At 41.3% G+C, this 26,317-nt stretch overlaps 1 protein-coding gene and 1 long non-coding RNA gene across 2 annotated transcripts in view; one reads left to right on the top strand and one right to left on the bottom strand.

The window, feature by feature from the left end:
- The window catches only part of LOC141771601 (uncharacterized), a 29,720-nt gene extending 20,289 nt beyond the window's left edge, over positions 1-9,431 (bottom strand). Inside the window, exon 1 of the long non-coding RNA XR_012594733.1 lies at positions 8,991-9,431. This is a non-coding gene — a long non-coding RNA (uncharacterized LOC141771601). The remainder of the gene's footprint in view (positions 1-8,990) is intronic.
- Positions 1-26,317, top strand: part of rsrc1 (arginine/serine-rich coiled-coil 1) — a 132,640-nt gene that overhangs the window by 28,422 nt on the left and 77,901 nt on the right. The window contains exon 5 of the mRNA XM_074642044.1: positions 21,452-21,488. Coding sequence (XP_074498145.1) covers positions 21,452-21,488 — 37 coding nt within the window. The remainder of the gene's footprint in view (positions 1-21,451; positions 21,489-26,317) is intronic.

The following is a 26,317-nucleotide window of genomic DNA, read 5'->3' as shown; positions in this document are numbered from 1 at the left end:
AAGGAGTTTAGAGTTTCTTTAGCAGTGAGAGGATTCAGGAATATGTAAAACAAGGCTTTCTGCAGTATATCCTGTCTATGACAAGCCACTTCTTTTTTTATCTGTCTTCTCCATTATTCTTCTTCTACTCTTAATGGTGATGGGGGGTAGGGTCTTTATGTAAGCCCCTGATCCTCACCACTTACACGCACACAAACACACACTGACTGCAACACACCAAACTCATTTACATCCTGGTTTCCTCGCTGGGTGGTGGGAGAGGAGTGAAGCAGTGCGATGTTGATGGCGGGGTGGGGAGCTTTATAGTGTCTGTCAGGATGAAAGAGGGGCCCCTCAGAGCGGCACCCTGACACCGACTCTGTGTGTGCGCGCTCGTGTGTGGTGTTGTCGTCATTAAACATTTAACACTCCTCTAGTATGACAGCAGGCAACTTGGTGCTCCGGCGGCATGTTTTCATGCAAAATTTATTGAAAAAGACGAGCTGTTGTTAAGAGATCTTGTTGCCTTTCACCAGTGGCAAAGGGTAAGTGGGTGATTGTAGGGTTCAGTGTGTGTCAGTGTGTGTGTGTGTGTGTTTGACTAGTGTACAGGGTCAGTAGGTCAGCTTTGCTCTGTGTAATCCTCTGGCTTCGTATTTACAGAGAAAATAAGAGGTCCCTTTAAGAATTTAACCTCAGCCCTAAAACTGTTTGTTTGTTTGTGTTTTTCTTTTCTTTGATAGATTTCTAAACAAGAAGGCTTACTTGTGTATATTGTACATTCAGCATTGAGTTAAATAGTCGAGTGATTCCCAACCCATCAGATGTGCACAAGTACCCCTTCATCAGCACCACCCGACATGTTTCAAATTAGGGGTGTCGCGATAAACCGGTATTAGTGATAACTGTGATAAAATGTTAAAGTTATCATAATACACAAATGATAATATTAAATCACGTTTCTGTGCAGTTATGGTTACAGATGATTTCTCCACCTCCCTACACTCGTATTTTGAGTTTTATTAATTTGCACACAAAAAAACGCACAATAAACAAAGTCAAAGATGAAATTGACTGATAGCATTATTATTTAAAATTTGCTATTGATATAGCGATAATCTCATTATCATGAGTTATTTTTTTGGCCACCATAATCGTGTAGTGAAAACCTGATATTGTGACAGCCCTATTTCAAATATGTTAATTTTAATTGATATGAAACTGGATGCCATTTAACACAATTATTTATGCAAAACCAGATGTAGTTAGAGTATATTTTGTTGGTTCAGTTAAGTTTGCATTCATATTACAGTATTACCACTTGGAGTGGAAGAAACACTTAAACTGTTTATTCATTAGTTTTCACGTGATATTTATTGCAAAATTATTAAATAATGTGTTACAACTGACAAAGGTTGGTTGGAAACTGAGGCGTGCTGGCATTACATTCACTAAAGATCAATTTGTAATCCTATTTGTATTTTTATTTTCCTCCTAAATACAAAAACATTTTTTTTTTTAAAAATCAAATCATTATTTTTTTTTTCTAATTAGCTGAGCTACTCAACAATCTCCTTGAGCCCCTTGGGATTCACTGAAATATACCAGGGACAAACTACAAAGATGAGCAAAATCCTGACTTATCGCTTCTCTGTTGTCCTTAAAAACAATTAGCATTAATGAACACACACACAATGTAGCTTTGCTTCTCAATCTGCATGCTCATGGGCCCGATACTTTCTTTTAACTCTGTGTGGCTCGAGTCAGGTCAGGTTTCATTTTATGAATGTCATTACCTCCACCAGTCACATTATGTTTTTGGTTTGGTTTGTTTGTCTGTTTGTCGGCAGGCAGGATTGCGGAAAAACTACTGTCCCGTTTTCCATGAAACTTGTTGGAAGGTTGTAGGATGAACCAAGGAAGAACACATTCACAGATCTGAATCTGAGTGGTGGATACACACATTATTGTTCACTTTCGCTGACATTGTGCGAGGGAGCAGTTGGCCTTGACGGAGGTCTGCCCTTCTAGTTTGTCAGTGTTCCCTAAATCAGAGCAGGAGAAACAAACGGTGTGTTGTGTTGACAAGTGCGCGTCTGCCCCCAGGCAGATAATTGACAGAAGTATAATTTGAGTGTAACAGCATTCTTCAACTGATGTTCAGGCCCAAATCCCACCTGTAATTAATGAGTAGAAATGTAGAATCTACAGTTAACAGATGGCTGTTTCTCTACGGAAAGTGACAGTTTTTTAAGAATATTCAGTCAGTGTTTTAAGAGGTTTTGGCATAATTAAACTGCAGAGGTGTAGGCTTTGATCAGGCTTGAAGGAGGGAATGGTTGGAGAGTACAGTCAGGGCCCAGTTTTTTGGGATTCACTCATAATGTGATGCACACACACAGAGGTATGCAAACTCTCATTTTCCCCTCCATTTCCATGTCCGTGACTCTCCTCAAACTCGACTCCTTCGTCAAAGAATGTGTCTGCTTTCAAGAGAAGTCTTCACCTTTTCCCTTCGGCGGTGTCGACATCTTTGCTTTCCTCTGTAACCGATCGCCACGGTAGTGGGGCTGGCTACCTCACATCCACGTCCTCAATCAGAGAGGTCTGTCCAATTAGGCTGAACTCCTTGTCTGTGCCGGGTCACAGGAGGACTGTTGGTCCAGCCGACTCAATTTCATGTCACTTGAGTGTGAAATGGGCAGAGGCTGGGCAGCGGAGGCACAGAGGGCAGCGTGGAGACCTCTCATGGCATCAGAGAGCCGTCTTCTCCCAGTGCATGTAAAACTGGAGTTGGTATAATGAGCTTAGGGTTAAAGAAATGAAATGACTGCCTACCTTTCATTAAAGCCTTTTTTTTATGTCTTTGTCTGTGAAAGAATCATTTATGAGTTTTTCTCTGCCAGCGAGGGGCAGCACTTCCAACAGTTCGCTCTTGTAAAAGAGCTTATTCTATGAGGGTGGAGTTTTTTTTTGAAGTCTTTAAAACAAAGCATGTTTTCTTGACACTTTTGTCCATGGAGCCGTCCCCACCAAAACCCGCCCGCTCCCATCTCTCTCCGTGAATGTGATTGTTTAGTAATTCCTCTCATTACTGTGTTTTCCCCTGACAAGCTAAACAGAACCCAGCCTCACCACAGGGGTCCCGGCAGGACCCGCGGGCCTCAGTTTGGCTAGCGTTGCTCCATCGCTCAGCCTTAACCTCTGGAAGCCTAGAGGCTGCGAGGCAGAGAGAAAATAAAACAAGACCCTAGACAACAAGCACACACACACATTCACACTCGCTGCTGTTGATTTTCTCTCCCTCCTTGCCTCACTCTGAGGAAATGATTGTCTGCTTCTTTGCCTCTGTTGAACATCTATCAGCTCATTAGTGTTGGTAATACACAGAGAAAGTAAGTGTGTTTGTGTGTGTGTTTGCGCACATGTAGCCCTGCCTGCGGCGTCCTCTCCGCCTGTTGGGAGTGTGTGTATGGGTGGTGTGGACGGGACCACTGGCTGCTGCTATGTGTGTATATGTGTGTGTCTGCACTCTTGCAGGACTCTAGGCTGTGTCTGGCTCTGGGAGCGGGTCTGGGGAGGTAAGAGAGACTTCAAACACCGTCCTCGGAAGGTTAGGATACACTCACATTGACTTAAATCAATGAGCTGTAAGTGTGTGTATTATTTGTGTGTGCGTCAAGGGGGGTAGCCTAGTGGCCAAGAGCAAGAGGAGACATGGGTGAAGCTGAAGAGGAGTAGGTGTGTGTGTGTGTGAGTGTAGTTTGGGCGGAGGCTCGGTGGTTGGATGAGGGTGGGTGAAATAGGAGTGATGCCTTCATGCAAAGGATGGACAGAAACGCACACACACACTGTTCCCAATAGACAAACACATGCGCACACAGAGCGGTGCAGCTGTAGCGTTTCTTGGCCCATGGCTGTATGTAGTCATTAGCTGCTTTTTTCCACACAGATAATGAGCATAGATTGGATAGAAAACAGCCCGGGCGCATAAACTCCATCTTCACTAGATGGACATTTATTTACACACACACACACACTAGTTGACGAATACCTTGTTAAGACCGTCACAGTGATGCGGGACAAACCTGGTTTTTCATTGGTCTGAATATGGGTCACCTGACTTGCTTCCATGACCCCGCTCCAAACCTCAGTTTGTACAATTATAACTGTAGGTTTATAATCTAATCTTAAAGAATACCTATGCAACTTCTAGCTCTAGATCAAACGACTTGCATCAAAGCTCTTTGGATCTTTATTTCAGCACTCAATCAAACAACTCCCTGTAATGTGAAAGGGTCGTTGGCATTGCCCAGTCTGTGTAGGTGACTTCTAATGGCTCTCAAGTGCCAGATATATACCACAAAACGGACGAGGAAATGGACAGCGGACTCGGCATATGCCATCGTGTTCACACATATGCTGTGTAGGTGGTGCGTACGGCCTATGGATGTGGCCAAATAACAACATGTATGTCACGTGGACCCTCACTCCTACACAAATAGGCATTATATCATCATAGGAGGCGTCCGTCCAGACCATTTCTCTTGCACGCCTTGAGCGAATTTCTTCAATTTTGGCACAAATGTCCACTTGGACTCAAGGATGAACTGATTAGAAGTTGGAGGTCAAAGGACACTGTGACCTCACATAACAAATTTTTGGCCATAACTTCTAAAAAAATTCTAGTTTTTATTTTTATTAGCCCTTTTTTTTTCCTGCAAAATTAAAAGTGAAGAAAAAAAGTCAACTTTCAATCAACCAACATTTTCCTTGGCCATTGACTGTATCTTAATTAAACCCAGAATGATGAAAGGCTGACTTGAGTACAGGAAATCCAGGCAGAACCTGACACATAATTCAGGGTATAATCTATGATAGTTTGATTAAAATCACCTGCTGAATGTTCAAGGTTTGTTACAATTTCTAGAGAATAAACATTAGTCCCAGACATTTAGTGCTTTTAGTCCAGAAAGGGATTAGCCTTATTCCAGTTTGCTAAAATTTGAATTGGTTTTGGCCACAGAGGTAATAAGGAAAGATAAATGCTGTACTCAACTAAAGACTACAGCAACAGTCGACAATGAGGATGATTGTTATTACTATTAGGTTTAATTTGATTCTCTTGTATTGTGTGTATTCAGTTTAATATATTACTAATTCACACTGACATATTTGGGAATTTAATAAGAGAAAGTATCAGAAAGAGCAGCTGAAAAGAATCACAGATTGTTCTGTTTTTGTCGTCCTGACAGTCAGTTACTGTAGGTAATGCTGTCTATGCCTGAAAATGACCTCTCTTTCTCTACTGTGTGCAGAGAGAGAGAGAGAGAGGGAGAGAGAGAAAGAGAGAAAGAGAGAAATCTGGCCACTTTTAATCACAGGAGAGACACCCTGAGCAAGCGATAGAGAGCTGTGACAATCCACTTAGTGCGCTCTGTAATCTGTTTAACCATTTAGTGAGTTGTTAAAGGAGTATGCAAACACTCACACATAAAAAAACACACACAGTAGACACCCTGCAGGCTTTAGCGGTGCACAGGACAGTCTGCCTCCTGAACTGGGTAGCGAGTCAATGCTGTTTGGAGTTGTGTGTGTGTGTGTGTGTGTGTGTGTGTGTGTGTGTGTGTGTGTGTTGATGTGTTTGAGACCTGCTGTAGGCACTGAGAGAAGCCAGGCCTGGAGCGTGATGACAGAGACCAGACCCGGCCAAATAGAAGATCCCCCCCAATCCAATTACCCTGTTCCTCTCTTTTATTTCCTCCTCTCCTCTCCTCTCCTCTCCTCCCTTCTCCTCTCCTCTTTTTTTTTTTTTTTTTTTTTTTACGGCCCTGTCTTAGCAGGAGCAGCAGCTAGTGATGGCAGTCCTGGCTGCTGTTGAAGTGGCTGGCTGCTCAGCTTTATGGATCAGAAGAGGATGCAGGCAGGATTATAAGCAGCAGGTTATGAGCAGCAAACATGACAGGCCAGCTCCGATTTAGGAGGGTTATGTAAATGTGCTTGTCGACAAAATATGTTTTTCTGCCCTCAGTATTTCCTCTCTCTCTCTGGGTAGTTTTGGTCGGAGGAAGCGGGGAGCGCAGCTAAAAGAGAAGATTGTTATGGAGAATGATGTGTACACACCGTTAATGTTTAATTTTCTCCAGACTCCGGTGCTTATTCATCTGCACCAGGGGCAAGGGAAGGTGTTGACTGAAGTCTTTATGAGAAAGGCTGAGAGTGAGAATACATTATATAGAGAGATGTTCTTTTTAGTTGGAGAGAGCAGACAAAGTAACATAGAGAAGAGAGAGACGGAGCAGAGGAGAGTTTTCAGTTTGAAGCGAGTGCCTTTCGTCATGCATTTGACCTCTGCTGCTCCGAGACAGAAATACAGCTCTGCAGGTCTTGCCTAATGGCATTGATCATTACAAGAATACCTCCTTCAGCCCGGGTAAACAGCGCTCCAGACGTACAGTTAAGTACCATGACTCAGTTGTGGAAGTAAATATTGCCTGAGAGGAGACTATAACAATCATTCTCAGAGGAGGGTTTCAGATCGGCAGCCATTTTTCTTTTCATTTTCCTTCACAGAGAAATGAAACAAAAGAGTTATGAGCGCGGTTACCAATCATACAAGCGTGCGTGCGCTTGATTGTGATGACTGAGGGATGGGAGTACTTATTTATGTCACTGATACACAGCTCTTATTGAACATTTAGGAGCCACGGGAAAGTCGTGAAGCCTCCCTCCTCTCTCTCTCATCCTCTCCCTCCCCTCCCGCCCATTTAGCCTGCCACTTTTTCAGCAGAAGTTTAGATCTCCGGGCCGATGTTTAATTCATTTGTACTAATGTCTCGCTCACTCTTGCTCTCCTTCACTCTCGTGCGCTCTGTCTTGCTCTCTCACTCTCTCTCGCCCAGCCTCGTCCCTGCGGTTCTCTAATAGAGTTATTTTACCTTGTGTCTCACTCACTGGCGCACACACACATACTCTCTCAATCACACACTGATGACTCTTTATTCTTCCCTTTTTCTTTGTCAGTAGAGCATATGCAGTTTTATATGATATGTCAGCTGTATTTGGGGTTGGGCGATATGTTTGAAATCATTCTCAGAATATTAAAAGGGATATTTTACAACATCAATATGTCACAGTATGGAAAATGTTGGCCAAAAGCAATATTTAAAAAAAACAATTTAATTAGTTTTAGCTTGGAATCATTAATTTGGACAAGAAAAATCCATTTGGAAATAGATCTTTTAATATAAAAAAATACGTTAAAACACAGTTTACACCAGCGGCTCATTCATTTTGTTTCTGGTCTTAAAGTCTGAGTCAGAAACTTTCCTCTTTTCCTCTGCTCTCCCATGCACTTGTCTTTCTTTACAGGTTTTCATCTATCTTTCTTTCCTCTAAGTATCTTACTATCATTCAGCCGTTTTCTCCTTTTTTTACGTACCCCTGCCTCTCTGTTTCTGCCTCCTTCTATGCCCACGTCTGACAGCATGGAAAGTATGTACAGTTGTGTATAAATATCTCGGGCACTGCTGTCTAATCAACAGTGAGCGAATCATTCACTTCTTTTTTTTCTCCACGTACACACTCATCGATGCAGACCGACGGAAATCTGTCAGTGCTGAGCTCTATGCGGAAAAAAACGTTTTTCTGGGAAAAATGGTGGAGTATTTCAGAAAATGAAAGAGAGTAGCAGATTTTTCGAACACATATTAATCAGAAGGAATAATGCTGTCGGAGCCAGTGTTATGACACGCACATTTTTGCGGGTGTACATACGCCACAGTTTAGTTGAGTGTGCAAGTCAGGAGAGAAGTTTTTATATGGTCATGCTGTATGTTGGCATCTCATATATTGAGTGTTTATGAATGCAGTAAGGCAGGGTATCATTCGAACGTTTTGGATACAACTACCGATATTTTGATGCCTTACTTTGAGAAATATAAATATTTTTCTACAAAACCCTTTTGTTCCTTTAGCAAAAATGTTCTTAAGTGTTAAATATTGTCCAAACACAAAAAGAGAAACAAGAAATTTTAATGGCTAAACTTTAAATTAAATCAGCCCTTGTTTCAAACTCGAATCGTATGAATTTGACCAGACATTCAATACCAACTTTTGGTACTTTTAATCGAAATTACTATACTATAACTTTTTAATTTGTTTCAAAATACTATACTGTGGCTTAATTTTTTAGAGTCTCTGTGCGTTGGATGCATCGAATGAATGAATGAACCCGTTTTTTGCCTCTAGGGGCATTTGCTTTTCCACAAAGAGCATTAAAGACTATCAAGAAAACATCAACAATCATATATGAAAGCACATAATATAACATACAGCATGAGCATCATAACAACTTCACAAAAAAAGCATCATTTTGTAAATGAATGAAGGACATCAGGTGCAAGTTAAAAAAAAGTGCAGAGTTCAGACCATCTGATCAGAGCTTGTTAAGCAGCTGAATGCTGCATGGGACAAAGGATGCGAAGCCTCTTTTAGTCCGCATCCGAGGCATAGTATACCTTCATCCTGAAGAAAAAACTACATATTCAGGCCTTAGAAGGTGCAGTGGATCTGCTATGATCTTGTGAGTTAAATTCATGGTGTCATTTTGGTTAGTACCAAAAATAAATGTCTAGGTTCATGAACCCAGCCCTAGTTTTGAGTTGAACGGAGTAGATTCAGGTGTTCAGAGTAGGATTTTGTTTGCAAGGTGTCTGCATGTGAGCTGTAGCAGCCATTCTGTCCTCGGCATCTGTGTGTGCATGTGAATCTGTGCTGTGCTCTTTCGTCTATTTGCATTAGTGTGTGAGACTTGGGTTAACTTTTCTTTGTACCTCTTTTCCTTGAAGTCTGCACACACACACACACACACACACACACTCTCTCACACACTCTCTCACACACTCCTCCTGACATCTCTCCCTGTAGGCCAGACTGCAGAGCGCTCGGGGCCATGTTGTTTTGTCTTCTGACGGACAGACAGAAAGCGAGGAAAAAAAAGAGAGACTTACCCTGGCCAGTGATTACGCCAGTTTGACACCACAGACATGGAAGGAGGGTGGGGGTGGGGGGTGGGGATCAGTGCACGAAGAGAAGTGAAAAAGGCACCGTAGAAAACGTTGTGGAGATGATATGAATAACAATGTACGCGGTGTGTCTCCCTGGACCCTGATAACCTGCAGACCAGAGCCCGGTCCCTGTGACAGGCTGGCCTTTGTGGCCACTTTATCCCGCCTGTACACTTGTAAGGTAGAGCCGGGATAATCGCGCCTAATCTAATTAAGGCTAAAGAGGGCCATGACTGAGGCTGGCCAGAAGCAGACTGGGCACTCGCACACACACACACATCAACAAACACAGCTCAGCAGCAAAATCCTGTTTGCATCAGAAAAATAAGGTTGTCATATTGATTATGCAGATGAGGGACTAACCGGGGCTAACTGCCTCTCGGCCAGCCGGTTACAGCTGACACAAGACTAAAGGGAGGGATACAGAGAGAGGAAGAAAGGATTAGGACAAATGTAGCTTGCTGTTTTCTTTCTACCGTTTTGCTTGTAACACTTTCAGGTTGAGAACAGCCTTGTTGCTCTTTGTGTGTGTGGAGGGTTTTAGGAAAAGGACTTCTAATATTCAGTTATTTAGTTTAAATCAAAGAGGGTTACTGTAAACATGACAGATGTGACCAAACAAAAATTTACCGGCCCCTTTGTAACAATTTTATTGCTAGAAAAAAAACATAATTTTATAGTTTTTTGAGGTTTTGTGACATTATGGTCAACAGCAATTTGAAATACGGCTATGGCGTTGACACATTGACAAACCGACAAATACACAGAGACGGCTTCATATCTGCAGTAAAAAATAAGATGAGAGGAGAGAAACAGAATGACTGTGGTAATTGTTTGTTGATGCTTAAACTAACCATAGATTAATCTGTTAATTATTTTTTCAATTAATAGAAAAAATTTCAAAAATGTAGTGACCTGAGAGCCCATTGAGACATCTTCAAATGTCTTGTTTTGTCCCACCAACAGTCTGAAACTCAAAGGTAATCAAATTAAATTCATATACAACACAGAAAAGCAGTAAATCCTCACGTTTGAGAAGGTTGAACTAACAAATATTTGTTTTTTTTTCCTGATTAAACGCCTTAAACAATTATCAAATTGAGTGCAGTTGCTTGTAAGGACATGTTGTGGATACATGGCTATTAATAAACTGACTCTGTTAGTGTGTGCGCAAATGCATTGCTGCCTGTATATGTGTACACACTTGTCTTCAGGTGTGTGTGTGTCTGTGTATTGTGCGTGCAGCCAGCCGGCAGCCAGATTGCTATTTCCCCCCTCTGCCCCTATAGAAAGGCCTGGGTATTCTCTGGATGAGGGTGTGATGTACAATTGAAGGGCAGGATTGAAACTGATTACCTTGTTAACTCCTGGCACCCACTGGCAGCTTGAAATAGACCTGAGCGCCAGGGCCTGATTTGCAAATGAATTACCTCTCTCCTGGCCCTCCCCTTCCCCTCCCCTCCGCTCCCCCGTCTTCCTCCCTCTCCCTCGTTCTTTCTCTTTTTTTTCGTCCATTCGGTGCCAAGATCATCTTTTTATATTGTGCCATGACAGATGCTGTGCCGGGCTGCCATTGTTCCCCATCAGTTTTTCTGGGGCCGCGAGGAGAGCCAAAAGATTTCCACATGTGATTTTAACACAGGCGTCCCCCCTGCCGTACAGCCCCGTGCTTTATTCTTTGTGTACCGGTACTGCAATCTACAGAGTTTTGGAGCAGGGCGGAAATGTTGAGGAGTGTCATTGTCTCCGTCTCAATAATGGAGAGGTATTTCTCTGATTAGGAGAGGTTCTAATTGGGAGGTATGAAAAGGACCGCCGGCTATTGAAGAAACCGCGGGGAAATTGATTGCTCTCCGTGTCTCCCTTTTGCTTTTTCTCTCTCCGTCTTTGTCCCGCTCTCCCTCAATGTAACACACTGAAAATAAGTCAATTTACTTTAAAACTTGGCCCCGGCATTCAATTCCCTTCAGCGCTGAGCTGATGTGTATAGGCCGAGAAGAGGGAGATATGGGCAGTCTGTAGGGAGACGAGCTCGCTCTATGATGTTATATACGTGTGTTTAAAGATGCGTGTGAATGGATCTGGGTGTCAGTTGAGTCGACTGGCTCAAAATGAGTTGAAGATTGTTCCTCAACGGTGACTTACTGATGCATGATTTGTTTCTTTAATAGCAAAATAAATGTGAACATGTGCCAGGTCCTGAGCACAGGCACAAGGCCCCATCTGTCTACTTCTGCCTAAAGTAAGCAGTTTTTTTCTTCCATATTCAAAACGCAAGAGACAAAACACATTGTTGATAACGAGGTTTCACGCAAGATTCAGATTGGTAAGTTGTGAAATTTTGATGAAAAAAGTATAGCGAATACTGCAATCCAACGGGCTGCCGCCTCTGTCGTTTTGGTTTTAGTCGATTAAGATTTCTTTAGTCGTTTAGTTGTTTTTTTTATGCTTTTTTTCATGCTGAATCACTTATTTCCAAGAAACTTATGAGCACATCTCTGGTAAACACAACATTTAAAATGGTGCTTTTGTGTGATTTTTTGTGGAGAAACTCAGTTTTACGGATCTGTCGATTAAATCAACTAATTAATTAGTCGACAAAATCGTTTGAGTGTTAGTCAACTAAGAATTTCTTTGGTCGAGGACAGTGCTAGCAATCCAGTACTAGATTTTTAAGGCCAATACCGATTTCGATATTTGGAAGTTTAAGCAGAAAGTTTTACAGTGTGAAAATAAACATGTCAGTGCTCTCTGGTGACAAAACTATATAATGTTGATACTGTTTCTAAAATACCTCAAACCTAGTCTGGCATCTCTCCTGCAATTTCTTCTTACGTATCAGCAGGCATATTTAGCAATATCTGCAATAATCTAATATCAGCTGATATATCGCCCTGTCAGATTTACCGGTATAGCTCTAGGAAAAAAGACAATTATAAAATATTCACAAGGACAGAAAGTCATCAGTTCACACAAAAAAAGGTTTGATTCGAAACACCGATACCATGACTTTCACCTCCATAATCGTCCCCATTCTGCCCTTCTCTTCTTTTTAATGTCAATTATGCTCTTAATGTCCACCTCATTCAAAAAGCTTAAAATAGGTCTAAATATTGCCGACAGTCGCATTTTTGTAAAAGTGGCACAAAATTAAATCACGTCTAATTGTCTGTGTAGGATAAACAAGTGGCGTTTGGTTTGGAAGTACTGCTTAAAGTTGAAACTGTAGCCATAAAAGTGCTTATTAATAAAAAAGATCTATTTACCTCTGGTGACAAATACAATATAAATGGTGATGATGATGTTAAGTAATCACAAGATGCATTCTCGTCTGTTAAAATGATACAAATCTTGCAAAGTTTCAAGAAATGTCGTCCTTAAATTCCTGCTCCACAAGTGTTTCTAACTCTCTCTCCTCGTTGTCCATGACCAGGTGTCAGATACCGGCCACATATGAACAGGTGTGTGTGTGCACGTGTGTGTGTGTTTATCACAGAGAGCAGAAAGGCCAGCCATAAATCAGCTTCTTCCTTTCTTCTTCCTCCTTTTTCTGACTTTTTTATTGACTGCACTTAACCCTCCCTTCAGAGAAACATAAAGTGCTGAATTTGTTAGCCCCATTTTTAATGGACTGCTTTTCCCCACCATTTTGGGATTATGCTAAAGTAAAGCCCCCCCTCCATTGGGAAGGGTGGGTGAGGGGGCAGATTGCGTGCCCGCGAATGTAGACGTGCTTGTGTGTGCGTGCATGCCAAATTACATAGAAAGCATAGAAGCATAAGTCTGTGTTTTGTTCCCTCTTGTGTGTTCTGCATGGAAGAGTGACAGCCCCTGACTTACCCCTGCATTATCCCGTCCTGTGTGAGTGTGTGTGAGTGTGTGTTTCCCCCCCAGCCCTCCTCTTAGCTGTATAAAACCCTGAGAGGTAGCTCTGATAGTACACACACAAGAATACAATTTCAATTTCAATTGGCAGCCCTGTTAAAAAGGAGCTATGGAGATGGCAATCAGGCCTGGGGGAAAGCTGAGCTCCCTGTATTATTGTGTGAGTGTGTGTGTGTGTGTGTGTGTGTGTGTGTGTGTGTGTGTGTGTGCGTCCCTCGACTGCTTAATATCAAGCTTTTACCTTCTATTAGTTAAACAGGCAGATGTCACTGATGTGGACTGTGTATTAGTGCATTGTGTGTTATATTCCTGTGAGTGTGAGTTGCTCTGGTGTCCCCATCACATTGACTCTTTAATAAATATGCCTGCCATTCTATCAGCAGTCAAACAACATATGAACGCTCAATGACACGCTTGACAAGGCATGCAACTGTGGCAAATGGGGCGCGCACACACACACACACACACACACACACACACACACACACACTCACACACACTCACACACACTCTTATGAATGATGTCTCTTTCATAGCGTTCCAGTGTCCTTTCTTCCCTTTGCTCGCTATCTCTGACTGATATCAGGTTGAGGGCTGAGAGGCTGCCGTAGGCCAACATGTTATTTCTGCAGGTGTGTAAGAAAAAAGAGATAGGTACACTTTAAGAAAAAGAGAAAACCCTGAGTAGTGCTAGTGTCATAGGTTTGAAATCTTTCCCCCAGTAAAAGTTATATGTGGTCCAACACGGCTTCATTCTGGACCCCCACTTCTTCAAATTCAAGACAATTTCACAACTGTTTTTAAATGATGACTTTAGTAGAGCTAGCACAAACACATCCATGTGATGTTTAAAGATTAAACCAACCAACAGATAATTCAACTTTAACTTAATCGATACAAGGACGTCTTGTAACGATCTTGTATTATATAAACTATTAACCTCTTAACAATCCAGCGGGCCCAGCCGCTATTCTGTCTTTCAGAGGTTGTAACGGGTTCAGTCTTAAAGCTAGAGTGATGATAGTGGTATCGTATGAAACTAGAAAACCTAAGGAACCAATTGGCACCAACCATGTCATGTTAGCTTGTTAGCAGGAAGTACGCTAAATAATGCCCCAAAGTTATGCTACATTTTGGTGAGGAAAACTGGCATGGCCATTTTTTAAAGGGATCCCTTGACTTCTGACCTCAAGATATGTGAATAAAAACTCTGAGATGAACATAGGTTAAAACTGTATCTTATTAGATAAAACAGATGTTGACAACCTGCATAATTTGCAGTTGAAAAAGTTAATAAATTGCAATATATCGCAATATATCTTTTCGCAATACTCAGCATATCACATAAAATGTTTAAAATCGCATTAAGATCATATCGTGACTTAAGTATCGTGATAACATCATATCGTTATAATATCGTATCGTGATAACATCGTATCGTGTCGCCTCTGGTGATTCCCACCCCAAGTATTTAATTGATTATGTCATTTTTTCAGGCAATAATGCCAAACATTCCCTATACTGAATATCTTTTGGTTTTCAGTTGTTGGTCAGATAAATTGAGCAATTTAATGCCATCATCAGATGAATAGCTAATGAAAATAATAGTGGCTGCAGCTCCTAATGAAAAAAAAAAAAGGATTTTGTCAGACTTGTCAACCTCAAAGAAATCTTTCTATATTGACTGTCAGATTTACAGGTTAGCATTTTTTTTTTTTTTCAATTTTAATATGCATTTCCAGCATATGGGTGTATTAAAATGTGCTAAAAATTGTTAGGGTAGATGCTTTAAATGTTGCTTAATGGTAAGTGCAAACCTTCTCGTTCAATAATGTCTAAAACAATGAACTCTCCACTAATCTCATACATTTTAAATAGTGTGTGATGACACAACAGTCATTGGTTTTGAGTTTTTAACTACTTTTTGTCTTGAATTCTTAAATTAAATGGTATTTCACTACATTTATACAATATTGGGATGTGGAAAGGGCAATCATTTTGATTGACCGACCCTTACTGCCCTCACATTGCCAGTAAAGGACAGTGAAGTGGTTGCTGTCACATATAGCGGACATTTAAAGGAGTTAATGGGGCCAGTGGTCAAAGTATGCCTGATATTACCTGGTAAACGTGGCCAGTAGTGGGCAGTGAAAGGGTTAACACTTCCACACTGTGGACAGCAGGACTGAGAGGTAATGCATGGCTGATGAGTGCTGGGCTAATGGGCAGCTCTGTTAGCTGGAAATCAAATGACGGCCTCTGCATTTTAAGTCCCTCTGTCGCCTCCATTGACTGACTGGAGATATTTATCTCCGCTGTGTCAAGGGGTGGAGGGGGGAGAGGAGGAGGAGGGCTCAAGTAAAGAGAGAGGAAGAAAAAGAGAGGGGGTGAGGGAAAGAAGTGGAGGGCATCTCAGAAAAACCTGAAGACCCTAATGCAATTATTAGAAACTTGACCACAAATGACAACTCATCTGGTGCCGGCCCTGTAATTAATTGTCTGCTAGCAGGAGCGCAGTGGTTTGGGAGGGTGAAGGATGGGGTGAGGGGGAGAGAGAGAGAGGAGGGTGTTTGGGAGAGGGCAAAATGACAGGTGAGGAGAGAAGGAGATGAGGTAAGATGAGGCAACAGCTTAAAGATCCCCTTTAGAGTGCAAGAGACAGAAAAGGGTTTGGACACAGTGAAACCGAAACATGTACTGTGAGTGATAGAGGACAAAAGGATGCGCGGGTGAGACGCCGAGAGGAAAAAAAGTATGCGATTAAAGAAGTGGATTAAATAAAAGGAGAGAAAAAAAGCTGGAATGAGAAAGCAGTAAAGTGCCGACAGTGTGATGGATCCAGTGATCATGTTAAATTGGTTCTATTGACCCTGCCAGGGCTCAGTTTAACACTCACACTTGTTTGTCTAGTTTTACTCAATTGACCTCGGATAACTAATTACCATTTCCTGGAACAACAGTGCATTACTCTCTCTCTCTGTCTCCGACCCCTCCCTCTCTCACTCGCCATTCTTTGTCAGGCTCTCCGTCTTTCTGGCTTGTAGCTATTTCGAAGGGAAAAGAGAGGTAGTCTGCACACAACATAATGCAAGTTCCCAAAGACTTAATGATGCAATGTGTCCTGTCCACCGTCAAGATCTTTGTCATGTAAACTGCTTGACATTGAAGGTAAATTGAGAGCTTATAATATACACTCTCTTTTTTGTTTGCAATGCTGTGTTTGTCCTGCACCTGTATGTATCCAAGGTTAAGCTTTAGCTTGTCTGGTGAAGAATACACTTCATAGATCTCAGATCAGTGTTTACCAAACTAGCTTTTGATAGAGATATTTAGACATTTGTGTGTCAGAGCTGACATGCAGCCTTGTGTGAATCGTCTAAATACACAATTTTGACTTGTGGGTGTATCTTGAGACTCTAAAGACTCAGAACATCAACTACTTGTTCCCTTTTTATGGGCTTTTTTCACAGGAGACCTTTTGAAATGTGAGAGACAAGTAGGGAAAGCACAGGTTTAAATGATAAAATTAAGGATGGCTGATTTCAGTTTCAGGGTCCTTGTATTGTGCATGCTTATACTTGGACGGAACAGAGCCATTGTTATTAGTAACACCCATGCAAAGTCAAAATGTCTGCTGTGAAAAAGGCATATTGCACCAGTATTCTCCTAACTAAAATCAGTGACTAAATTGTTAAACATTACTAGAGTTGTACCGATACCAGTATCGGGAATGCCTCCGATACAGCCTAAATTGCTGGATCAGGTGTCGGCGAGTATGTGAGTCTATGCACCAATCCGATATCACGTTATCATATAATTTATCAGAACATTTACGCTACACAGGAACAACAACAACAACAACGCGTGTCACTCGCTGCTCGATCCGTACATCCTGCCCAATCGGAATAAGTTAGAGATGGTTCACTCGCTAGCTACTTCCATCATCAGCTCCGGAAAAAACGATCGCTGCATCCGAAATTGAGGATGGAAGTAGGTAACAAGTGAACCATCTTGCTTCTTTCTCATCTCTGTTGAGAGTTGCACATGCACAGTACCCATCGGGCAGGTGCTAGTGGAGAGCGCAACGTTAGCCAGAGCTAGCAAAATGTCAGCAATTTGGCAATATTTTACACTGAGAAATCCCAGCAGTAAAACGTTGACGTGTACAGTATGCAAGGCTTTAGTTTCGAGGGGTAGCACTAGTGTTGTTTTTAATACACTGGTATCGGATCGGTACTTGGTATTGTCTAAAACGCCAGTTCAGATCTCGGAATCAATATCGGGAATGAAAAAATGGTATCGGAACATCTCTAAACGTTACATTCATTTTGACAGACTTCTATCTCAAGCATCTCAGATCTGGAGAACAGTTTGTAAAGTTTCTTGCTGAATGACACTTTGACAGGTAAACAGAATTGAACCATCAACCTGCTCTATAGCAGTGCCTATTTATCTCCACACAATTATAAAATGACTATCACTTTTCTTTTGGCTGTAGTTAAACGTACTTCACTTGCATGAAAATGTATAAATGAATATCTATACTAAGGCTGTCAAAGTGATAATAACGCGTTAACGAAATTTTTTTTTAACGCCACTAATTTCTTTAATGCATTAACACAATCGATCTTTCGGAGGTTTTACCGGGCTCAGTTTTAAAGCTAGAGTGAAGATACTGGCATCATATAAAACCTAAGGAATCATACTAGCTTGTGGCGAAGGAGGCTAAGTAACGCTCCGAACTTGTGTTAAATTTTGGCGAGGAAAAACTGGCATGGCCATTTTCAAAGGGGTCCCTTGACCTCTGACCTCAAGTTATGTGAATGAAAATGGGTTCTATGGGTACCCACGAGTCTCCCCTTACAGACATGCCCACTTTATGATAATCACATGTAGTTTTGGGGCAAGTCATAGTCAAGTCAGCACACTGACACACTGACAGCTGTTGTTGCCTGTTGGGCTGCAGTTTGCCATGTTATGATTTGAGCATATTTTTTATGCTAAATGCAGTACCTGTGAGGGTTTCTGGACAATATTTGTCATTGTTTTGTGTTGTTAATTGATTTCCAATAATACACAATACATGCATTTGCATAAAGCAAGCATATTTGCCCATTCCCATGTTGATAAGAGTATTAAATACTTGACAAATCTCCCTTTAAGGTACATTTTGAACAGATAAAAAATGTGCAATTAATTTGCGATTAATCATGATTAAATATTTGAATCGATTGACAGACATAATTTATACAATATATAGCACTAAATAAGATTTTGAATATGCCATGAGTTCAGTTTCGTGATTATGTGACTGCCACGCCTTCTCAGCATGCCAAGCCTGTCACAGCGTATCAGGAATCACTGTCTGTCTGCTTCATTCCTGTCTTTCCATGTCTTCAATTCATCTCTCCCCTCCCTCCCGCCCTCCCTCCCTCCCTCCCTCTGTGTGCCAGGGCTATAATGTGCTCCTATGGTTGTAGTAAGCAGGCCACAGTGTCTCTGAGGCCTTGTGCTACACCACCATTACTATCTGGCTTGCCTCCACTACAAATTGGATGAACAGGCACTGACACATTTTCAATATTATTACATTAAACCAAGTGGATTTTGATTGATAACCTAATATTGGCCTAATGCAAAACATCAATCATGGCAAGTATATTAATTATTTAATATTGTGGCGTAATTCAGAAATCGATGCTGCCTCTGCGTTGAAGGCACAGAGAGCGGAGGGAGGGAGGGAGATAAGGAGAAAAGGAAAGCACCGTCCCTGAAGACCTCAGCAGATTATATGATGTTTTGAAAAGAGAGATGAGGATGTAAAATGGTGCGTGTGTGTGTGTTTGTGTGTGTGTGTGCGCGTCTAATGGATAGAGCGATCCCTTCGGCCCTGGTGCGGACAGCGCTGGACAGCTTGCCCTTGATAAAGTCAAGACAACAGATGACAGAGTGGGGGATTAAATGCAAGTGAAGAGCTTAATAAAGGTTGGATCACAAAAATAAAAGACTTGGTTATAAAAAAGGAGTGTGAGGGGAGAAGAGGGGGAAGAAAAAAGCAAAAGGGAAATGAGCGGAGGAGGAGGGATCGAGCGCTGCGTCTCCCCTGTGTTAGATTGTTTCTCGCTAATTGCGCTTCATTAGCGGATTACACACACTGTCACCACGGTAACAAATGTCTTGCTGTCTGGTTGCCGGGCGCCCGTCATGTATAATGAATGTGGCGGGATGTTTGTCAGAATGTAATGTAATTACAGCTAGATGAAGTTTGCCTTAAGTGGTTGACTTGTCTGCATGTGGCTCTGCAAACATCCTTTCTTCACAACTTCTTTTTCTAGTTGTTTCTTACTTTTGTTAATATCTCTGTTTAGCATTTCAGTCATTCCTTCAGACCATTATTTAGAAATGTTGATGGTGTGGGAATGGCCGAGGTTTGTGGTATGGGACCGACCCGGCCTGATGGATGGATGGATGGATGGAGGGAGGAAGGGAGGAAGGGAGGGAGAGGTGGGATGGATTAGACAGTATGTAATTTTAGAGATGGTGTAGATTTACACTGTGATGCTGCTGGCTGCATTAGCAACTGAAGCCTGTCGATAAGCCTTCCTCCCTCTCAGCACACACACACACACACACGCAAACACACACACAGTGAAACGCCACGGCCAGGGTGGAGTTGTCAGTAATGGGGGCCAGAGTTGGAGGGGGGTGCCGGGATCGGGGACGGGGGCTGTTTGTGTTCTCTTGATCTGTTGATTTCCACTGCTGCAAATTTGAAATGTGCCAAAATCGCATCTATTATTTACTGCCAATTTGCTCTTTTTAAAACCGACCGCTCGCCCCCTCCTCTTCTTCCACTTCCTCGGCTCGCCGTTCTGCTGTTGCCACCCTGATAATCATACACACATTTTTTTATTAATTCACAGATAATAAGCTCCGAGTTCCTCCTCTGTACTTGGAAATTGCTATTATGACTAGCAACAGTGAGGCGACAATATTAGCTCACCTCTGTTCTGGTGTGGAGGCAAACACACACACACAAACAAATGCACACAGCACTCCAGTCTGATAGGTTACAATTAGGATAATTCTTCATTATCTATTTATTTCCTTTTGATTAACTAAAACCTTTTTTGATGTCATCAAACCATTTCCATTCTGTTCATAACTGAAAAGAAATACAGTGAGATGATTATGACAGTTGCTGACTGTATTCCTCTAGAGCTGAAACAGTTAGCCAATTTATCAACTATAGTACATATGATAATCAATTAATATTAATCAATTAATCAAAAAAATCACTAGTTTCAGCTACTCAAATGCAAATATATTCAATTTTTCTTAGTCTTCCATGAAATAAACTCCATATTTTTGGACCGATGGTTGGACACAAGACATTTACGTTACTTTTGTCATCTTGGACTGTGGAAACTGGTGATGGGCATTTTTTTTTTGCTATTTGCTGACATTCTATAGACCAAACAATGAATCAATTGATTGAGAAAATGATGGTTATATTAATTAATAATAAAAAAAATTGTAAGTTGCCTCCCAAGTTCCAGCTAATCAGAATTAGCCACATGTATTGTTCCGATTCAATGCGTTAAAACTAGGGCTGTCAATCGATTCAAATATTTAATCGGGATTAATTGCAAATTAATCACACATTTTTTATCTGTTCAAAATGTACCTTAAATTTGTCAAGTATTTAATACTCTTGTCAACATGTGAGTGGGCAAATATGCTTGCCTTATGCAAATGTATGTATATATTTATTATTTGAAATCATTTATCAGCACAAAACAATGAACAATATTGTCCAGAAACCCTCACAGGTACTGCATTCAGCATAAACAAATATGCTCAAATCATAACATGACAAACTCAAACTGCAGCCCAACAGGCAACAACAGCTCTCAGTGTGTCAGTGTGCTGACTTGACTATGACTTGCCCCAAACTGCATGTGATTATCATAAAGTGGGCATGTCTGTAAAGGGGAGACTTGTGGGTACCCATAGAACCCATTTTCATTCACATATCTTGAGGTCAGAGGTCAAGGGACCCCTTTGAAAATGGTCATGACAGTTTTTCCTCGCCAAAATTTAGCAGAAGTTTGAAGCGTTATTTAGCCTCCTTTGCGACAAGCTGGTATGACATGGTTGGTACCGATGGATTCCTTCAATTTTCTGTTTTTTGTATGATGTATCTTCACTCCAGCTTTAAAACTGAGCCCACTACAGCCTTGAAAGATCGATTGTGTTCATGCGTTAAAGTAATTAGTGCTGTTAAAACTTTTTTGCGTTAGCGCGTCATTATTAACGTTGACAGCCCTTGTTAAAATATTCAGAAGTGTTCATTCGAGCATACTTGAATAATGTAGAGATTGTTCTTCTGTCTCTGTTATGTGTATTTATGTGTGTATTTATTTCGGTGGATGTGTGTGCATCAAGTTATTTTTATTGAATGACTTTTTGTGTCTGCGCTTTATTTACAGTGGTGGAAATGTGTTGTTGTGTTGCAGGGACGCCGCGAACCTCAAAGGCAGATTAGAACATCTGGTAAGTTCTATTTGACACCCCCCTTATATCCCCCCGTACACACACACACACACACACACTTTGATTTCTGCATTCCTAATGAAACCTCCAGAGTTGGAGCTGAATACCTGCAGTTAACAGGCAGTGAGAGAGAGAGGCAGAGAAAACATAGAAAACAGGGATAGAGGGAGGGTAGTGTCCCCACCTAGGGCCTGGTCCACCTTTTATATCAGAGTTTCATTTATCCCAAATTCTGACCAAACACACACACACACACACACACATACTCACGCACACACACATACACACACACACGCAGGTTATCCACCCTCATTTTTGCATTTAGTTGTGGATATTTGCAGGATTTTTGCATACCAGTTTGCACATGGATGTATGAAAGGAGATTATTATTTTACCTTTCAGACACACCCCCACCCCTGCCTCCTTCTCCCTCTCCATCCTTCTCTCAGCACGGGGCCTTTCCTCAGTCTTCTCCCATCCATGAATCGGGGGGGCCTGCTGGAAACGCTCTCCCGGGACAGCCCTGAAAAATTTAATAGCCAACGTTTCCAGCGTTTTCTCTTGCTACTCGCTTTAATACGGGGTCAGAGTGCCATGCAACAAAGTGAAAAGGTTCTCTCTCCTCTTTTTGGGTGGGAAGGAACCAAGGTTTGATGTGCCCCATATTCCAGGGGATGAATTATAGACAGGGGTCAGCGAGGGTCTCGGCTCTCTGTGGATGTCACATGCCCTCCCTCCCTCGCCTCCCTGCATACTAAACCTGCAGCTCCCAGCACCTTACGCAAATGACCCCCCCCCCAGCCCCACCACGCGCTACGCAAATGACCCTGAATATGCCACACAAATGACTGACCCCGAAATTCAAACAGTTCGCAGCGACTCTCCACTCGAGCGAGCGGCAGATCAGATAAAGTTCGCCTCAGATTTCGACGTTGTGAAGCTCAATCGCAGAATTGTTCCTTATTATTGAGTGTAATCAGAACTCTTTCACCTTTTATATCAAAACTATTAATGCTATTATTACAAATTACAATACGATTAATTATTTATCTAAAGCATCGTGTTGCACTTACGACATGTGAGATTGAGAAGTGCTGGTTGGGTACAGTGGTCTCTTTGGCTTCCCTCGTTAACTAATTCACCGCTCCCTACTTTTTCGCTCCACTGTGGTCATTTTTCGAGGGCACTAGCGCATAGATTTCTCACTCAGAGTTCAGACACTTAAATAACATGACGGACATTAAATATAGTGCACGGCATAGTAATGGTCTAGTTCGGCTTTGGAGATGTCTATGGGTAGGTCTGGAGGTGTGATTGATGTGGTACTCCATAAAAGGGGGTGTGAATTATTCAAGAGAGGATTACATGCATAAACAGCATTAATCAATATGTGTATTGGCAGTTACATCTTGGCAAACATTAGGTAATGTGTGTCTCATGTTAAGATGAGTCTTCCTTTTAAAGGCAAGCGGAGGAATGTGAACTAATATCCATAAGACATAAGAGATGCTGGGTCAGTATAGTATAGGGCAGACAAATATGATGTACTATATATATGTATATATATAGCTGCAGTGTGTCAGTGTGCCGACTTGACTATGACTTGCCCCAAACTGCATGTGATTATCATAAAGTGGGCATGTCTGTAAAGGGGAGACTCGTGGGTATCCATAGAACACATTTTCATTCACCTATCTTGAGGTCAGAGGTCAAGGGACCGCTTTGAAAATGACCATGCCAGTTTTTCCTTTTATTTACCCCCCCTCGCGACAGGCTAGTATGACATGGTTGGTACCAATGGAATAGCGGCCGGGCCCGACGGCGGCCTGTCGGATTTTTAAGAGGTTAATTAAAAACAATCGCAAGTTGCATTAATGCGTCAAAGAAATTAGTGGCGTTAAAACGAATTTGCAATAATGCGTTATTATGATGTTAACTTTGACAGCCCTAATTGTTATATTACCTGTTTTTCAACCGCAAATGATGCAGTTTTTCAACATCTGTTTTATCTAATAAGATACAGTTTTCACTCTGTTCATCTCAGAGTTTTCATTCACATATCTTGAGGTCAGAGGTCAAGGGACCCCTTTGAAAATCGCCATGCCATTTTTTCCATGGTTGGTACCAATTGATTCCTCAGGTTTTTTAGTTTCATACGATACCAGTATTTGTACTCTAGCTTTAAGACTGAACCCGCTAGGACAGAATAGCGGCCGGCCATCAGATTGTTAAGAGTTAAATAGTTTATTTAATAAAAGATTGATACTTAATGTTTGTGTATCGATCCATTATCGCCTCGCATAGTGTCGCAATACTATGCTGTATTGAATTTTTTCCTTTATGTATGTACATGTGTATATACTATATATAAATTGTGTATCATATTATTTTATACTAATTCACTGAAGTTATACAGATCAGTTAAGGAATGTAAACTAGATTGTCGTTCACACAGTGATCGGTGTTGCACATGTGAGTATAGTTGCGTTAATGTTTCTCGGCAGGGGTTAGTGCAGCCAGTTTGCATGTGTGTTTTGTAAAGTTTTTGCACTAAGTGGACCTAAAGGAACAGATTAGAACATGTTTGCATTTGATTCTTAGTCTCTATCAGGATCCCGCTCAGAGTTAACCATTACACATTTACACACATAAACACACATTGGTATGTTTACCAGTGCATTTTTTTTCTATATATACTGTATATATGTCTCTGGGAATTTGAATACCTGAATACTGAGTGTCTGAATTTATGGGTGTGTTTATGCTTATGGGGAGATTGCACCCCAGTCGTACAGCTGCCTGGGGAGCGCAAGACTCTGATTACGATTCGGGACAGAGAACTGTAAATAACGGAGCTCGTCTCCCTCTGAGGTAGAGTTGTAGGGCTGTTGGAAATGCTGTTTCCCTCTATACCTCACACATACTTCCCTGTAGATTTCTAAACAGGCATTTATGACTTTCTGTTGATGTACCGCTCTTAAGATTAGTGCATCAACCATATTGACACTTATCATGGTGTCGCCAAGCTCATATTATCCTTTCAAGGAGCTAACTTGGACCTCTATCAGAGGAAGTGCTTTTAATTAATTAGAATAATTTGCAGTAGTTATAGCAGAGAAACTGTTCCGTTGTTTACTCATAACAAAAACAATATTTGAGAACTGATGTGACAATCAAACTTATGTTCAAATAATTCTTGCGCTTGATTTTTCTTGATGAATACTAACGCTTCCTCCTCCTGTTAAGTTAACGGTATGAGCGAATGACTGGCGCGGTAATTAGGTGGGCAATTAAGATTTATGTGGTCTGAGGTTTGTTTTATTGTTCATGTTTGTTTTGTTTTCGCATTTCAGCAGATTGACTGAACGCGATCAGTAGCGATGCAGAGAAAAAGACTGAAGTTAATTGCTCCCAGTGCTCTGCGTTAGTTTCTGCCTTTGTACAAACACACGCACAGACACGTCCAAGTGCACACACACACACACATACACAAGTTTGAGTCGGACGACTCCTTGCTCTGGGAGAAACGGAGCGATAGTGAAAGAGGTGGCCTACAGCAGCTAATCAGTCCAGATGCACAGCTTCTCAGAGCGAAGGAGAAGAAAGCCAGCAGCTCAATCAATACATGAGGAATCAGCCTCATCAAGATCACTGGCTCTATCAGCAGCTGTAGCCATCGTTCTACCACACACACACTCACACACACACACAGCCTGGGGAAGGATAGAAGAAGAGTAGAGGAAGAACAGGGGAAAGAGGGAGATCGGTCCTGGGATGGGAGTTTGAATAGAACATGATGGTGGAGAGCAGGAAAGGCTGGTTAACAGGTCGTTACAGTGTTGCAGGTTGAGTTGAGGTCACGATTCACAGAAAACTGAAATGACACATCTGTGTTGTCATATTTTCAAATTTACATTAAGACTTAATGGGACATTGTAGGCCTTTTGTAAAAGCCTTTTTAAGTTTGTTTATAGAAAAAATATGGTTTTAATTGTATTAACACCAGACACATTGTTAAAGTGGAATTGTTTGCATATGACCAGTGGTTACACCACCTTAATTTAGGCACGCATCAAACCCCTGGTGATCTCATTTTTGGGGATAAGAATACTATAGGTGTCAGAATTGCATGACATATTAAAATATTGTCAATTTATCGCCAGTTGAGTATACATAATGCATCTTTCTTATATTAAATAAAGGCATAGTTATTTTGTAACACAGCCTTGAAGTGTTTTTTGAACCATTTAAAGGTTGTGCAGTAACCCTAATTAATCTAATAGTTCAAACAATCAGCGGAATTACTATATGTGTCTCTCTGTTAAATCTGCCGTCAGAGAAATTAGTTATTTTACTTCTGATTTGTGTAGTTGTCCCTCTACTAATGATATAAGGTCATTTTGGCACTAAGCCTGTCAGTATTTCATTGACAGGCTCTTAATATTCATTGTTGCCTAAATGGCCTTCAAACCCTTCCTCAGACAGTATCGGTATTAGAGCTGCAACGATTAATTGATTAGCTGTCAACTATTAAATTAATAGCCAACTATTTTGATAATCGATAAATCAGTTTGAGTAATATTTTAAAGAAAAAAAAGGTAAAAAATTCTCTGATTCCAGCTTCTTAAATGTGAATGTTTTCTGGTTTCTTTACTCCTCTATGACAGAAACCTGAATATTTTTGAGTTGTGGACAAAACAAGACATTTGAGGACGTCATCTTGTGCTTTGGGAAACACTGATGAACATTTTTCACCATTTTCCGACGTTTAATAGAGCAAACAACGAATCGAGAAAATAATCAACACATTAATCAACAATAAAAATAAT

The sequence above is a fragment of the Sebastes fasciatus genome, chromosome 7 (assembly GCF_043250625.1).
Source record: "Sebastes fasciatus isolate fSebFas1 chromosome 7, fSebFas1.pri, whole genome shotgun sequence".
Classification (NCBI taxonomy): Eukaryota; Metazoa; Chordata; class Actinopteri; order Perciformes; family Sebastidae; genus Sebastes; species Sebastes fasciatus.
This window is presented reverse-complemented; position numbering and strand designations above follow the sequence as displayed.